At 44.2% G+C, this 17,849-nt stretch overlaps 1 protein-coding gene across 12 annotated transcripts in view; it reads left to right on the top strand.

Moving 5' to 3' along the window:
* The window catches only part of NEDD4L (NEDD4 like E3 ubiquitin protein ligase), a 330,492-nt gene that overhangs the window by 167,883 nt on the left and 144,760 nt on the right, over positions 1-17,849 (top strand). For all 12 annotated transcript variants that reach the window (XM_032422607.1, XM_032422609.1, XM_032422616.1 and 9 more), the window contains one exon: positions 17,400-17,481. In XM_032422607.1, the coding sequence (XP_032278498.1) occupies positions 17,400-17,481 (82 nt within the window). The remainder of the gene's footprint in view (positions 1-17,399; positions 17,482-17,849) is intronic.

The following is a 17,849-nucleotide window of genomic DNA, read 5'->3' as shown; positions in this document are numbered from 1 at the left end:
CGGTAAGGGGCTCGGGTGGTGGTCACACCAGTGAGGAACAAGCAGGTCAACCGAGATATTTCATGCTGATAAAGGCTTTATTATTTCTTCTATAAACTTCCTTTCTTCTTGACAACATACGGGCCAGGAAGTCCACATGTGAGTACGTGCTGTACGTTTATTGCATCACTGGGAGGCGGGGAGGGGAACGTGTGCCCGATGACAGTTCTCTCTCCCTAGAGTTAAGGTCGGGCATTATCATCCTCTGGCCGGCTTTGTATTGATTATACTTGCTTTTCTTCCTATGATGATAGCGTGAAGCATAATTGTTTTGCCTCTCTTTTAATAAAAATTACATTTTAAAAAGCCTTGTGGTGACATGTTCAGAACTCCTTATAATGGAAAGGTCAAGGGCCTCGTGGTTTGTTTGCATGTGTAATAGCCTTGGAGATAAAACTAAAGTAAAAAATTATTTTGCAAATTATTTTTTTAAGAGTTGAGGGCATACTTTTGTTTCCGTGGGGAATTGCAGGGTTCCCAGGCAGCTGTGTTTCTGTGAGCAGTCTGAACGGGATTGGCAGGGTGGCGTTAGGAGTATATGTATTTTAAGGATTGTTCTGCAATGTGGAACAGGCCCCTAGTCCCTTATCTGTTCCAGATCCTTCCTTTATCAGTTCCAAAATTCAAAAAGCCCTGGAAACTGGGAATGTTTTTGTAGGTTTGTAGGAAACTCATTTGATGGCAAAACCTGACCTGAACAGACTTGAAGAGTCTCATTTCTGGCTTTTGTGTAGAACACTTAAATATAACTATTCATACAGACTGCAGAGATGTAACATTTGATTATGAGTCTTGCCCCAAGCCCCTCCTGGGAACATTAGGCAAGAATTCAGATAGTCAGGGTCCTCCTAAAACAAGAAAAAAGTGAGAGTTCTAGGACACATTTGGGCCCAAGGGTTTCTCAGAAAGACTGGCTTTAACACGGACTCTTGAGTTTCCCGGGTTTGCTGTGATAAAGTACCACAAACTGGGTGGCTTAAAACATAGAGGTATGGGGCAACTGGGTGGCTCAGTCATTAAGTGGCTTCCTTCGGCTCAGGTCATGGTCCCAGGGTCCTGGGATCGAGCCCCGCTTCGGGCTCCCTGCTCGGCAGGAAGCCTGCTTCTCCCTCTCCCACTCCCCCTGCTTGTGTTCCCTCTCTTGCTGTGTCTCTCTCTGTCGAATAAATAAATAAAATCTTAAAAAAAATTTTTTTTAAATAAAAAATAAAAAACCTTAGAGATGTATCGCCTCACAGTTCTGGGGATTGCAAGTCTGAAATCCAGGTGTTGGCAGGGCAGTGCTCCTCTCGGAGCTCTGAGGGAAAACTTCTCCCTTGCCTCTTCTCCCTTCTGCAGTTTGCTGGCGATCTTTAGCTTCCCTCCGCCTTGTAGATGTGTCCTTCCAGCCACACGGCTATCTTGTCTTCCCATCATCTTTCTGTGTGCATGTCTGTCTCTGCAGATTTCCTTTCTTGTAGGGACAACATCTTGTTGGACTAGGGCCAACCCTAATGACCTCTATAAAGGCCCTATTTTTTTTTTTTTTTTTTTAAGATTTTATTTATTTGTCAGAAAGAGAACGCAAGCAGGGGGAGCAGCAGACAGAGGGAGAAGCAGGCTCCTCGCTGAGCAGGGACCCTGATGTGGGGCTCGATCCCAGGACCCTGGGATCATGACCTGAGCTGAAGGCAGCCGCTTAACCAACTGAGCCACCCAGGCGTCCCAAGGCCCTTTTTCTTAATAAGGTCGCATTCTGATGCACTGGGGTTAGGACTTCAACTTATCTGTCTTTCGTTGGGAGGGGGGCACAATTTAGCCCATTACCTAGGGAATGGTTCAAGATGAGCCACTCTGTTCTTTCTGTGTTCAGGTGTGTGCCAAGCTCGAGACCTCTGCCCCGCTTCAGGGCTTCCCTGGTGCCCCCCTCTCCCCACCTCACCAGCTGCTTCACTGATGGGCATCACTCATGGGGCTGCCTATGCAGACTTCAGAAGCTGCCATATCTCACGCTAACTTCCAGGGAGGGAGGAATCCCTTTTCCTCAGAGAATCCTGCCTGTGACAAGAAAGACCGGTTCTTGTAGTCAGAACCGCACTGGTCCTATGGTTATTAGCTCCTGAGAGACCCCTGGCCCCACTGCCTGTCCCACCCCTGAGAAGTCCAGACACTTACTAAGTAGGTGTAAGGAAAGATTATACAGAAAGTGCTTAGGGCAGTGCTCGGCACAGAGTCAGCACTTGGTGGGGGAGAGGTTGATGTTGATGTGCCTAGGATGTGGGGAGCAGAATGCACAGCTGACTTGGGGTCCCTGCCTCTCCCCATGCTCTCCTGCCCGTCCGAGGCGCTCTCTGAGCAGAGCTGTTGTTCACCAGTCGGGGCATCTCCCTCTGCTCGACCTTTGTTCTGAGCACCAGGCACACAGACATCTGGGCTGTGTCCATCTCTGTGCTGGCCGGAGGGGTGCTGAGCACCTCCCTCTCCGTGCCCCGTTCAGTCCCGGGGCCCCGGAGCGTGCAGCCCGCCGCTGCTGTGGGAACCAGCACTCTTAGAGTTCAGTGAAAGTAGCTTTTCTTCTGTTTAGTTAATAGAGGCCGAGCTCCTCAAGTCCTTCTCTACCTTGGCATTGGCCATCCTTTCTAGGTGGGCACAGCTCAGTGTTGATTCCACTTGGGCATCAAGTTCAAAGTTGCTCTGTTTGACCAGCGCTGTTCCTTTTCGATCATGAAGACACAGGTGGGATTAGCCAAGGAGTTGACTTCTGGGGGGACTGATGGGTGATGACTCTGGAGGTCTGGTCCCACGGTGGCTGATGTCAGTGCCATTCTGCATCTGCGCACCTGTTGCTTGTAGGCTACTGACTTGATAAATTGGGGGTGAAGGGAACTAATTTATAACAAATAAGAATGTATCTTTGAGTTTTTGTTTGATGAAGTTCGAGTTGGATTGACTTTTCTTTTGAGCCACAGAGTAGATGATCGGGTATCAGTGTCCCACCTGACTGTAAGATAGGCCGACTGAAGTATCACATCTCAGATCTTTTCCCCTTATTTCCTTTAGAACTGAATTCCTGACAGGCTCATGTTATTACAGGGTACTTGTAACCGTTCTCTCTGTAGACAAGGGTGTGTTTTTAAATAGACAAGAACTGACTTGCCTCTGCTCTGCTCTCTCTCCTTTCCCCTCCATTGAAATAAACAAAAAGCGGTACTGACTGGTTAATTAAAATTACAGGTAGGCCTTGTAGGTTGCCCTTCCTACAACCCCAGTAAACAAGGGCAGTGTCGAGCGTCAAAGACCTTGGCATCCAGTAGAGATGAGGTTGTACCCTCCTCCCATCCTCTCGGGGGTGATCGGATAGTGGAGGCAGATGTCTGAGTTGAATGAACCCATTGTGCTGGATCCTGGAGAAACAAAGAGGGAAAAGTAGAGTCTCATTGCTCCCCAAAGAGGGGGGGGGCGGGCAGACAAGCAAATTGTTAGAAATGCAGACTGCTCTGTTCTACCTCAGACCAGAATTGGAAACTCAGGGATTGGGACCCAGCAACCTGTGTTTTTGTCAGCCTTCCAAGTGATTCTGATGCCCACCACAGTTTGAGAACCTCTAGGAATTCCTAATCCCAAGGTCACAGCCATTGTGGTGATGCCATGGGCTAGAGAATGGACCTGTCTGCCTTTGAGCCCCCTCCTTAGTGCTCATACGACAGACAGGGCGTGTGTTCTAGTTTATCTTTACTGTGGGCAAACACCATCAGAGTGTAGGTACTACCGAGTGAGAGCGAGCTCGAAGCCCTCAATGGGTACCTGGAGGAAGGTGAGGAGTAGACTCTGCAGGGGGAGCCGTCTTGTGACAGGATGCCGGCCACAGATGGGAAATACTCGGAAGTTTCCTTGATAAATCTCACCAACTTCCTAATTTTTCACAGGAGCAGTATCCTCTGTGACACAAGATTTCTTACATGACTATTTGCCTGTGCCCCACGTATATTGCCTTCTCTGGCCTGGATAGTTAAATAGATTGAGCAAATTTCTATTTCTGCTACAGTATAAAATATTGCTTACATATTTAATAGAGTTGGACTGTATGGTTTTCAAAAGAACTTCTTTGGGGATGACTTAGCGTTTAGGTCCCACGGTCATTTAGGATCTATAGGACTTGTAAGATTGAAACCTGTGTTCAGCCAGCTCAGGATTCTGTCCAGTGGGGGGCGGGCGGCGGAAGGAAAGTTCTGGAAGGAGGATGTGGCTCTCCTCTCATACGTTAAGTGGGAGAGCTGATCGTATTTGCAGGCTTTCTTGATAGCCTTGTATGCATCTGTTATTAACATGCTTACTCCTCCCAGAGAGTTTCTGCCTGAACTACTTTTTGGAATTCCTGTCTGTTTTACTTCTTTGGAGTTCTGGAAGCTTATAACTCTTTGTGCAAACCAACGTACATAAACATTTAGAGTGGATAACACTTTTGCAGGCAGGAATGAATTCTTCAGAGCAGAATTCTGTGGTCAGTGAATGTACAAGCATGTTAGAGATAAATTGGTCTTTGAAAATGTATGGCTTCTGGGTTATGCTAATTCAGTTAAATAGGATAGCTGCTTAAATAAGATCAGTGAAGACTGATGACATGGAATTTAATTGTGTGGTAAATTTGAAAGTATGCATTTTTATACTGAGGCTATGTTGTCATAGGGATTTACTGCCCATGGACATTGTTCTGGGACCTTTTTTTAATGAATTAAATACATAATTTATTGACAAAGACCACATGCTCTCTTAACAGTAGTAAGGCTTTGTGTGTGCGTGTGTGTGCGTGCGTGTGCGTGCGTGTGTGTGCGCATGCGCATGTTTGGGCATGTGCATTTTTTTTTTCAAATGTGTGCACATTAAAAAAATGTGTTTTCCAGGTAGAATTTTTGTTCATGGAACCATGTCTGGGATTGTGGTGGGAGGTAATGGGGAGATGATTCATTTCATAGATTTATGTTCAGCCAGATCATCTAAGGAGTATTTTGATGAAGCGAACCTGAGTTACATGTTTTTGGCATGAGTATATGCCATACTCCTATGCTTATAGTTAGGTAGGATCCTTAAGATTAGGGCCTTATGGATTTGGGTTATTGTCTACTGCTTTACGTGGAGCTGGTCCTGGGGAGGTAACAAATGTGACTTGTCAATAAAGGTTGAAGAAAAGGATTAAAAGTACCTCTGAACCTTTATGACAGTTTGAAATTAGTGATATATGCAGTTGTGTTTGATGTAATAATCTTGTTTGGCTGAAGATTTCCATAATGTTACTGCATATTGAGAGAGAATACCACCATACAATCAAAGTCATTTTAACTTTGTTGTTCCATATCTAATCTGAGAAGTGTACGTCTTTTGATCGATGGATTATTTTGGGGTATTCACTTATATTAAGGCAGTAAACCCCCTAAACTTCCCAAACACTGTGAGCGTGTGGCATCCTTCCTGTATGTGTGTATGTGGTTTGTGAGTGTGTGCTTGTGACCCCCACGTTCCTGAATGGCCTTTTCAGAAGAGAGACTCTTGTGCAGTCTTTGCCTCAGCAGCTTGGAACACGGGTACTTCTCTCACAAGCACGCAGATTTGAATTGCTCCCTCCCTCGAATGTGCGTGGGGGACAGCACTTGAGGCCTTTGGCAGAATGGATTCTTAGAACCTCCTAAAGGGATAAGAAAGGAGGTGCTGTGGCCTGGTAATTAAACATTACCTCATTGCCACGGGCCCCGCAGGGAGATGCTGTTAGAATGGTGTTAATGAAGCCTATCTCACCAACAGGACATTGAACGTAGATACTATGGAAATTAAGATACTCCCTTCCACTCCACTTACTGTGTTGTGTACCTTTCTTTCAAGGCTCTTTGAGACCTCTTTACCTTCTTACTTACCCTCTGGCTGTTAAATCAGAGATTCGTGTTCAAGTTATAAATGCCTTTTTCCCACCTACTTAATAGGCACACATACGATATTTTTAACTTGGATTTTCTAGTTGCTGCCATTTGGGACCATTTCCAGAGCGGGAGGCGGGGGCAGGGGGAGCCCACTAGCTCTGTCACCCTCCAGTCTCAGCATCCCAGCTAAACAGTAACACATCTCTCTTACTTGGAATATATGGAGAAATGAGAGGAAGAAAAAAATTACTCATGGTCTCATTAATGCAGTAATAAACACTATTTTATAGTTTGGTATATTTATAATGCAGTAGTTTTTTTTAATTTGTTTTTATAGTTGTAATATGTGATTTTTTAAAAAAACTTTCTCTCTTTAAAGGCAACTAAATCAAGTTCATTAATACCATTTTAATGGCTACGTAGCATTTCATGTGTACACATATATTAGGACATCTTTCCCTTATTCATGAAATGGGGATACTAACATCCTCCTTGCCAGAACTGTTTGAGGGGTTAGAGATGATGTATACATAAGGCCCCAAGTACAGTGCTGTTCACCCAGGTAGTGCTTGATCAGTGTTACTGGAAGTTACTACTTCTGTTCATATGAGGTATTCCCTGCACTTCAGATCGTCTTAGAATAATCATAAAAATTGACGAGCTTCTTTGAGTTCTTAATATACACAGCCAGCTCCATAAAGGCAGCACACCTGCATTACGTACATTTGTCTGACTCTGGTTTCTCTGGAGGGGAGGGGTAGACAGCCTCTTTGAGGGCCCCTGCTCATCTGTCCCCTGCCACCCACTTCTTTGACCTCCCCCATGGGTGTCCGCCACAGTCCTTTGCATCGGGTGGATACTCGGTGACTATTTGAGGAATTAAATCAATTATTAGTCTCTGAAAAGGGAGCTGTTTTTGTTTTCCCCTTCTCCTGTGGCTTTGTGAGCTGCTCTCTGCTCTGTTAAAGCATTACTAGAAAGAAGTGTTTTCTTAACCTTTGGTAGTTTTAACCGTTGGTAGTATGGGGAAAAGACCTAGAGAATATGCTGGAGAGGGGCGCCTGGGTGGCTCATTTGGTTAAGCGTCTGCCTTTGGCTCAGGTCATGATCCCAGGGTCCTGGGATGGAGCCCCACATCCGGCTCCCTGATCAGCGGGAAGCCTGCTTCTCCCCCTCCCACTCCCCCTGCTTGTGTTCCCTCTCTCGCTGTGTGTGTGTCTCTCTCTGTCAAATAAATAAATAAAATCTTAAAAAAAAAAAAAGAATATGCTGGAGATAAGGGCAAGTTTTAACTATCGCTTCCTTTGGCAACTGTCTGAACATTTCAGTTATTTATAGGTGAAACAGTTTTCTATAGACAATATGAAATGAACGATAGTTATACTATTACAACAAAAGAAAACATTGGTTTTAAACAAAGTTTTTTTTTTGAGCTCTAGCTTAAATATTTTCAGGGGCTGTTGCATGTCTACCTAGATAGAAAGAAAACTATGTATATGTGTGTTAGAGACAGACAGATGGGCATGCAGGTACTCCCTCCTCCCCTGCCAGGCTCCCAGGGTTCTCCATGACCCAAGTTTGGGACCTCCCCAGGGGACTGGTTGTAGATGGCAGGGGACCAGGAGAGAGTCAGTCTTGGTGACAAGACTCTCAAGGCTTAGGTGACAAGGAAGGTTTTAGGATAGGGGTAAGCCACTAGTTGCTCCCAACAACAAAATCCTAACTGAAGTATCGAAAAGTAGATTTTTTTTTTTTTTTTTTTTTTAGCAGTTTCACGGAATACGCCTAAGTTGTAAAATTTTAATGCCTCACTTAACCTACCTGGAACCAACATAAGAATTCATTAGTCTGTAAACTGACCCAGGGCTGTCTTGTATTTGTTGAAAGATTGTATCGAGTAACTCATTGCCACTATTGGAGGCGAGTGATGTATTTCAAAGCATATTTCATGCCTTGCGTTAAGTCTCAAGGGCTGGAATGTATATGCATATTCTTTCAAAAATCTTCTGTACTCATCCATTTAAGGCAGTTTTCTGGGTAAGAAAAAAATTTTGAAGCCCTTTTGGGTTTGCTACCGTAATGTAAATTAGCCATGAAATTACAGGTTTCAGTGCCTTGTTGAAGAGTTTATTATGGTTGAAACATATGTGTAACTATTATTGGTTTTTTCATGACTTTTTTGCAGTTATAAAAATAGTACTTACCGGGTGGCTCAGTCAGTTAAGCAGCTGACTTTCAGTTCAGGGTCCTGGGATGGAGCCCCAAGTTGGGCTCCCCACTCAGCCAGGAATCTGCTTCTCCCTCTCCCTCTGACCCTCCCCCTGCCCATGCACACGTGCTCGCTCGCTCTTTTTCTCTCAAATAAATGAAATCTTTTTTTAAAAAAAAAATAGTACTTGCTCAGGTAGAAAATTTAGAAAAAAAATTCAGGGAAGAAAATAAACATAATTCATAAACTTATCTAGAGAGAACAACTATTAACTTTAGCTCTGTTTTTCTCAATTACTTCCATATGTACGTAGAATTTTTAGATCCTGCTTATTCCTTAATGTTATACCATGATTATTTTCTCCCATTTACAAATATTATTTGAAAACATGATTTTCATGGTTTTAATATTCTAGCACGTGATGATACCATAATTTATTCAATCAGTTCTCTGTTGGACTAAAAGGTTGCTTCTAATTTCTTTTTATATCAGTGCTGTAATGAGTATCTTTTGTAGGTAAATATTTGCTTGCATGTCTGATTATTTCTTTGGGATTAATCCTTAGAAATAGATTTGCTTAATTAAAGGCATCAACTCTATACTGGATACGTGCTGCCATGTTGCTTTCCAGAAAACTTGGAGTAATTTCTTTCCAGTAGTATTCAGACGTCTGCCTCTTCAGAAAGTGTTACCTCTTTTGCATCTTTGACAATTTGTTAGACTAAAAACTTCAGTTTCAACAATATTGCTAAATTCATGTGTTTTAGTCTCTCATGCTTTCTAGGTAATATTTTTCCTTATTTTGTGCTATTTGTTACGGATGTCAGTAATTCATGCAACACTGGCTATAATAGCCATAGAAAAGAAAGAGGAAAACCTTGAACAAATAGGTTTTCCAATGAGACTTTTTCTGGGTCGGCTAAGTCTCTGTGCATCAGATACCTCAGGGAGTCAAAACAAATTTGATCTACAGCATGAAGTAATAATATACCACACTAGCCCACTGTTCTTGGCTAATAAGGAAAAAAGACACAGCCCTTTTACAGCCTGTCCCAGTGGCATATTGAGCAACTTCGTGTTAAGGAAAGAATTACTGCTTCTTTCAGGTTATGGTTGTGGTGTTTCCCTTAGGAGGAAAAAATGGTTGAAAAATGAAGACCTTTCTCATTGTTCCTCTGATCTCCAAATATCTTGGAAGGACACTTTTATAGCTGGGGGACAAGGCAGTGTCATTGCAGCCTGGCCGCAGCCTGATCGTAACCCATCTTGAATGCTCTGCCCAGTGGAGTCAACTCTCTGTCCTCTGGCCTCCTCTAAAATATAGGGATCTCAGCAAAGACTGTTTAGTCTGACCAAAGTAAGTAAATAATCTGTGCAAAAGGATTCGCCTTTACACATTCTTGTTGGTCATAGACCATTTGAGCCAGTCAGATGGAGAGGGTCAAGCATCACTCTGTTAATGTTGCCTCAGACTGACAGTCCTGGAGGTTGAGCAGTGGGCAAGCTCAGAAGGTCTTATGTCCATCTCTCCCTGAGAAATGGCCGTTGTCTGCCCTGTTTCTGTTCACTGGTGATGAAGGTGGAACGAGACCCATCTCTGAATTCTTGTCTCTTCGAGAAAACTGGAACAGAGGCCCAGAGAGAGGGGAAACGGAATTTTTCAGCAGTGGGCTCCATGCTGAGAATGAACAGGACAACAATTTCAATGCTCTTTGCTCAGCAGTTTTGCAAGATCAGGGTGGGCTTGTGACTAAGGTTTCTTGGTGACTTCTCATGACAGAGCAGCTTCCAGTTAATGGGATCTGTCTTCTAGCCATTGATTTCCTGCAGTTTCTGGGGCTTCCTTTGTGCAAGATACAGTGATGACACCTGTCTATTTCTTCCCTCAAAAGTCATCATCTGTGCACAGATGAAGGGTCTTGTTTGTGAGTGAACAGCCCGAGTCTCCCAGGTCGTTTTCTCTTCTGAACTGTACATACTCCGTGAAAAGTGCAGAGGAACCCCAGAGCCTTCAGGATGCATTTTGTGGTTTGCCCGATTGAGACCTATAGTTTTGGAGGCCAATTGTAACTTTCAGACTTCTAATGTAAATAACAGTCATTAGGATTCTCTGAGGACAGACCATAGCCTTTTATATTGCCCTTGCAGACTTAGATACATTCCTGGGCAGGACGCAGAAGATTCCACAGCCTCTCATGTGATGGCCTAAAACTTCGAGAGCTGTGTGAAAGGACTTTGGTTATAAAGGCAAGGCCGTAGCTGGTGGCTTGGAATTCACTGGCTTCTGCCCAGATGGTAGAGCTGCCTTGTCAGTGGGTGCATCCCACTCCTCCATGGGTGATGTTGCTGGCCCAGTAAGGGCTCAGAGCCCCAGTCCGGTTCTGTAGCGTGAGCCTGCACACGGTCATCCAGGCCAGAAGGTTGGAAGTTGGCGCACACTCCTCTCCTGACCTCATCACCTTCAGTTAGATACCAGATGTTTGCCATACACCTTCGAGCTGCTCCAGTCCTTTGTTTTTGGTCCTTACTGCCTCTGTGTTTAGACCCTCAGTCCTCGGTGCAGAAACCTTCCAGCTGGTCCCTCCACCTGCTGTTTCATCTCCTTGTATTGAGTCTGGTCAAAGACTCTTCCCTTTCAAGAACCCCATGATCATAGTGATGTCACGGCGGAGGCCGCTAACATTTATTGAGTGCTTCCTGTATACCAGGCACTATTGTTATCTCCGTCGTCCTAACAGCCTCCTTGCAACAGGAAGTACTGCTAGTCTCCCCATGAACATGAATGGTAAAACTGAGGCACAAGGAGGCCTATAGGAATTTTCCACAGTCATACAGCTACAAATGAGGGAGCCAGGATTGACGCCCCAGTGGCGATGGCCGGCTCTTCAGTTGCATACAAGGCTCCCTGTGGTTTGAGCCAGGGCTCCCTCTTCTGCCCAAGCCCTCCAGACTGCAGCTGTGCCAAACACCCTGGCTCCAGCCTGCCACAGGACCTTTGCTTATGTTCTCCCCTTTGGAGAAATCTCACATTGCTCTTGGTCCTCCCTTCTTGGCCTCACAGATTCCTCTCTGGGAGGGGTGCCAAGGTTGACCAGTGCATGGAAATCAGGTGGGACATTTGACAAATGCCGAATCCCAGGTCCCAGCCCTGGAGATTCTGATCTGGCAGGCCTGGGGTGGGGACAGGCACCCGATTACAGGTAACCCTGGTTGAGCATGAGGTCAGGAACCACCGCTGTGGAGTGCTGTATTCCTGGGTACTCGGCACACCCTGTCTGAATTATCACTTTGCTTCTCTGTGCCCCATTCAGATGGGGTAGGGACAGTGTCTTATTGCCTCCTTGCCTGGAATAGAGTAGGCAACAGTGAATAGGATGCTTAAATCCTACTATCAATTTATTGTCTCCTTCTAAGGCTGAAAAGAAAGTGGTGCCTAAAGCGCTTTACTGTGCAGAGAAGGCAGAAGGTTGGGCTGTGAAATAGAATTTCTCTTCTAATCCACAAAGAATTGAGCTGCTTAGAGAGTAATGTTCATGCTGGCCCTGAGTCCTACACACCAGCCATTAGGACCGGAACTAATTGCCAGGAGTGAATTCTGAGCTCTGCAGTAAATACAATGAGCAGTTTGCCGCCACCCAGATTCCCAGGGGGCTGCCACGAGGTGCGAATAAGGAGGAAGCATGGAGCTCGGTGTGCTGTGGTGGGCCGGTCCCCAGTTTCACTAGGAGGTAATCGGGCACATCACATCAGCAATCACAGCAGAAGTGGGGGGCAGAAGGAGCAACAGAGAACCTCAAAAGTCTTCCAAGAGGGAAGAACAGAATCAGGATTACAGTGGCTGTCATTTGTAAGGCACTTGTACTGTGTGTCTGCTGCTGAGTGGGTACTGATGTTAATACACAATTTTACTTTTACTTTTTTAAAGATTTTATTTATTTGACAGCACAAGTAGGCAGAGTGGCAGGCAGAGGGAGAGGGAGAAGCAGGCTCCCCGCCGAGCAGGGATTCCGACGCAGGGCTCGATCCCAGGACCCTGGGATCATGACCTGAGCCGAGGGCAGACCCTTAACCGACTGAGCCACCCAGGCGCCCTTAACACACAGTTTTATCTGATCCTCACAGTAACCCTCTGCGTTAAAAACTTCCCATTTCATTCATGAACAATCTGAAGGTAAGAGCGGTTAAATGACTGTCTGAAGGTCAGAGAGTTGGTGAAATGGAGATTAGAGACCCTAATGGAAATGGTCAACGGCATCAGATGGAGAAGCACCATGAGAGGAGGGGGAGGGATGGTCGTCTGGCCTATTTCCCTCCGTGCCCCACCTATTCTGTTTTGTTATTTATAAAAGTATTATGTATTCATGGTTACCAACAACAACCAAATCTTCCAAACACGTATAAGGAGTAACATGAAAACCAGAACTCTCTACACCTGTTCCCACACCCTGTATTTACTCCCCATACTGGAACCTTCTGAGGAGCTGCTTCTGTGTCTTTCCTAAGCTTCCTAGTGGCCTAGGAGTGGGGAGGTATGTCTTAACTAAGCACTAACCTCAGGACTGAGTACGGGAAAGGTACGGGATGTGTTGAAGATCTGAGAGGTAGAACTTCAGAGGGCAGAAGGTTCCGCCACACTGTTGTCTTTACTGGAATCGGGTGAAAAAGACTCTGGAAACTGAATTCTTTCTTCCTTTCTCCACTGCTGCAGCACATCGTATTCAGAAATGAAGGCCATCCCGGGACAGGAAACCTCACCACCAGCTTCTAAATGCTTGGGTGGTGGTGTAACCCCGGAGAGCCTTGGTTTCCTTGCCCTAGACTCACATGCACAAGTATACGTGTACACATGCCTCTTTTGTTGGGCTTGTTGTTTAGGTCGTATGTTTTTCCCAGCAGGTAGGTTGGTTAGAAGCTGGTAACATGTACAGGAAAATTTCAGCCCAGTGGTGATCAAGAGTGATTTCACATACCCAAAACTGTGGGCTTTTTACCCTTTATCCTCTGACAGAGAAAACCTGTTAATAGAGATTAGAGCTTTATTCGCTCTTCCTCCTTTATCTTTAGGTAGTCAAGCTGTGTTTACTTAGGATGGACTAGGCTGTAGTTAAAATGAGTGATGAGAAGTGAGTTTGAATTGTTCTGAGATTCAGAATATGCTAACTAAAAGGGATCATGTAGTTCAATAGCTTTAAAACTTGTATTTATTTTTAAGGACTTTTACATTTATTTTAGACAGCATGCGAACTGGTAGGGGGGTAAGGGGCAGGAGGAGAGAAAATCTCAAGCAGACTCGCTACTGAGTGCAGAGCCCGACTCGGGGCTCAATCCCACAACCCTGAGATCATGACCTGAGCAGAAAACCAAGAGTCAGACGCTTAACCAGCTGAGCCATCCAGGTGCCCCTTAAACTTTTTTTTTTTATATTACAGAACCCTGCCCCCTCCCCCCAAATTCTAACATGGAAGCTCAATATATAAAACAGCCAAAGGGGTAAATGGTAGCCTGCAGTTTCCCCAAGATAGTTAATGCAGAAGTAAGGCTCTGTAGAGTGTGCAATTTGAAAACCACTGATGGAGTCTAATCCCTTTATTTTGGAGATATAACACAAATTGAGATTCAGTGTGTTAAAGTGACTTGTCCGAGGTATACAGCTAGTTATTTGGGGTGTTGAGAAGATCTCGAAGTGTGGCCCTCCCCAAAGGTGGACACTCAGCCCAGGCGTCCGGATCGTCCTCCAGACACTGCAGCAGCACAGATAGAAATTAGGTCGTAACCGCAGTCTCGGTACAAAATGTTTTCCCGCTTGGCAGAGTGTTAGGCACTCCTGCCCCTGGACGTTCCTTCCCGCCAGCTCTGTTGGTGGTCAGCTGATAGCATGCGGCGGCAAGACTAGCGCGCTCTCGGAGAGCCGGATCCTGGAGCGAGCGGCCTGCATCCCCTCCCAGCCCCTCTGCTCACTGTGGCACCTTGGGCAGGCGGCTTGAGTTCTCTCTCTCTCTCATCAGCGGCTTGAGTTCTCTCACTTTCTCATCTGAAAAAGACGTCCCGACTTCATAAGCTTGCACTGGGGATCCAGTGAGAAACTGCGTGTATCTCCTCCGGGTGCTTAATGGTTGGGTGCTGGGCTTGTGGTGCTTGGTGGTGCTGGTGCCAGTGGTGCCCGCAGGTGGGGTAGTATTGGTTATTAGTACTGATTATTGTTCCGGCTGCTGTGGCATCTTCCTGCTCACTTTCTGATGCTCAGCGCCCTGTCCCGTTTCTCCGCGTCACGCTCTAGCATTCACCTTGCCGAAATGGGAAAGTGCCATCCTCCTCACTCCGCTGAGCCAAGTGGGGGCGATTCATAAATGCCCATTAATGGCCTTTGTTGTTTTAATCATTTTTTGTTGTTGCTCACTCCTTTCCCCAGCTCACTGGCTCTTGTATTTGCTCCTAGCAGAGTCCTTGGAATGTAGTTGGTGCTCAGTAAATACTCGTTGATGTGAATGGTACTGCTGTTCCATCAGAAAGGGAGGAAGAACCTGGAACCAGTCGGGGTGACTGTCCTGCCCCTCCCTCCCCACCGCCCACCACCCTTGAACTTATTGTCTTGTCACCAGCCAGCTCGTCCTGTGTCCTACACTCCCTCCCCTCGTACTGACATCTTCCCATCCTTTTATCAGTTCGCACACTTCTGGATCTCTCTCCATGCTGCGCTCTCTTCCAGGGAGTTTCCTGGTTGATCTTTCATGCGGACACCCTAGTACCTCCCTCGACCTGGATGAGCACTCATGACGTGCTCAGACATGCCTTCCTGTCACAGCCGGGAGACCTTGTCCCACTCGGAGACCCCACTCTCAGTTCCCAGCTGCACGTGTCACTTACTGTGAACTATTCAGGGGATTCAAAGCGAAGCAAATAAACAGTTAGTAGAAGGGTGTGTGTATTCTATTAAAGCAAACACTTTAGTCTTTATTGCAGTTATGTAATAGGCAGTAGCCATGATAGCCGAGGGCCATGTAAACAAGAGATGGCAGAGTTTATGGTGTTCTCTAGAATACAAGATTGTGTGTGTGTGTGTGTGTGTGTGTGTGCGCGCGCACGCACATCTCTGGCATGCTCAGAGCCTGTTTTTGAGATAACAGAGATATCAGACCTTGAGCTTTTTTTAGCAATAGCTTGGTGGCTGGAAATAGAAAATTAGTTTTATAGCTAAAAAAAATACTCTTTTCAAATACTACCTGGTTCTGAGTGTGTGGTTCTGAGTGGTTCTGAGTGTGTGGTCCCTGGATCAAGAGCATCAGCATCACCAGGACTTTATTAGAAATACAAATTCTAGGGTCCCACCCCAGATTTACTGGATCTTTGGGGGGGTCCTTTGGGTTTGGGGTCCAACAATCTGTTTCAACTACCCCCTTCCCCGAGTAGTTCTGATACGCTAAAGTCTGAGAGCTTCTAACCTTAGAAATTGACTTCTGATTCATCACCCAGACCATGGTTCTAATTAGGAAGGTGTTCTTGGGGGTCTTTAAGCCTAGATTAGGTTCTAGCTCTTGATTCATCTTTATTATGGGTCTGAGAGTGTCCAGATAAGGAGAAGTAGGTACATTGGGTTTGATGTTCTTTAATCAAATAATATCGATAGTTTATGGATAAGAGGCAAAGAATTGACTACCTTCTTTAAACCAGAATGTTAAAAATATTTACTGATAATAGAATATAACCAATTCTGTTGCTGGTTTTTCTTTTCTTTCTTTTCTTTTTTTTTTTTTTTTTTGAAGATGTGTTGTAGCTTCCATTAAGATGCATTTTATGGGTAATAAATACTATATATACAATATTTTTCACTGACTTTTAATTTCTGTTTTGGATATTGAGTCCTGTTACTACCAGACTTTTGTCACACCTTTCTCCAAAGGATTCATGGCATATTTATTAAGGTATTAAATAAAAATCAATCTAAAGCATTTTACAGTGCTCTTTGTAATCTTTGGAAATACCCTAAAGTTGCAGAATAAGGGTTAATAAGTCATGGCATAGCCACTAAAGGATAATTTTCAAATTGGATAGAAATAAATCATCAGTTATAGGTAATTAGATGAGTGAAAATTTGGAAGTTGAATACATGAGAGCCCTGTCTATGATTTTCAGGATTTCCAGTGTGAAACAGAAGAACCTGGATTTTAAACCCTTGAAGAGTGATAGTTTGACTAGACTTGAGGTATCCCAGGCTTAGTAAGACTAGAATGTGTGAGTTGACTTAATTAGATTAGTAGAAAGTCTGCAGTGAGTAGTCCTTTTAATATATTTCTTGCTAAAAGTGTTCAGTTAATCTAGCCTTTACTGAAATCTGTAACATTGTGCAAATCTCTCTTGATTTCCTGCACTTTAGTTCTTTGGGTTTTGATTTTTTGTTTTAATCTGTAAAGTGATAAGTGTTGGTTTAGATGAACAATGCCTGTTTTACCTTCATTAAAGGAACAATCATTTTTACCTATATAGTGGAAATCAGAATATAAATGCAAACTAAATTTTTTGGCTAGATTTTGCTAGTCTGATAAAAATTTTGTATGCCTAATCTTTTCAGAATCTGTGTTTAGGAAGAAATATGGCAGATTAGTTCTTTTGAATTAGTTATCTTTAAAGTTTTAGTGTAGGGGCACCTGGGTAGCTCAGTTGAGTGTCCGACTCTTGGTTTCGGCTCAGGTCATGAACTCAGGTTATGAGAAAGCCCCCTGTTGGGCTCTGTGCTGGGCATGGAACCTGCTTGAGATTCTCTCTCTCTCCCTCTCCCTCTGCCCCTCCCCACTAAAAAATAGTTAGTGTATGTTTCATGATATTTTTGCTTTTATTTTTTTTAGAGATTTATTAGAGAGTACGGGTGAGCAGGGGGAGGGGCAGAGGGAGAGGGAGACAAGCGAACTCCCCACCTAGAAGGGAGCCTGATGGAGCTTGGTCCCAAGACCCCAAAATCATGACTGCAGCCAAAATGAAGAGTTGGATGCTCAACTGACTGAGCCACCCAGGTCCCCCCCCCCCCCCAAAAAAGATTTATTTGAGAGAGATTTTTGCTTTTAAGTAAGTATCATTGACTCTGGTTGATGGAAACTTTTCTTGTATATTTCCTTAGTAGGCATGTTGCAAATGTTACTGCTTAGTTTGTGGAATTTACATAAACTGGGGCATTAACTGATATTTGCATTTTCATTTAGGTTTTTGTCTTTCTTTTTGTATTTTTTAAATGAAAAGTACAATCTCATTAAATCTGAAATATTTTCTTACAGTGATCCGTATGTGAAACTTTCACTGTACGTAGCGGATGAGAATAGAGAACTCGCTTTGGTGCAGACAAAAACAATTAAAAAGGTAGGTGTCCATCCTTAATTAAACTTCATGTAAGTCATAATTTAATCCAATTAAATTAAGTACTTTGGCGCTGTAGAAGTTTATATTTTAAGTTTGGCAGTATTTTAATTTTAAACATCTCCCAGTATTAAATCTATAAATTTAACATAGAGCAAGCTTTTCAGTATTAACCCAGGATATCCATTCTGGCTTTTAGTTAAATGATTGTAAAAGCAATTTTCTTAAAATAAGTATTCTTAAAATTAGCAGTTCTTTTTCCCTGCAAAGAATACAGTAAGACAAGGATTTGTTCTTGTTGGCTTGTTGTTTTTCATGAAGGCATTTAAAATAATTTAAAATACATTTAATGGAATGGAGTGGTTTGTGCA

Source organism: Phoca vitulina, unplaced genomic scaffold (assembly GCF_004348235.1).
Source record: "Phoca vitulina isolate PV1807 unplaced genomic scaffold, GSC_HSeal_1.0 scaffold27, whole genome shotgun sequence".
Classification (NCBI taxonomy): domain Eukaryota; kingdom Metazoa; phylum Chordata; class Mammalia; order Carnivora; family Phocidae; genus Phoca; species Phoca vitulina.
Note: the sequence above shows the minus strand (reverse complement) of the source record. Positions and strands in the feature narration are given on the sequence as shown.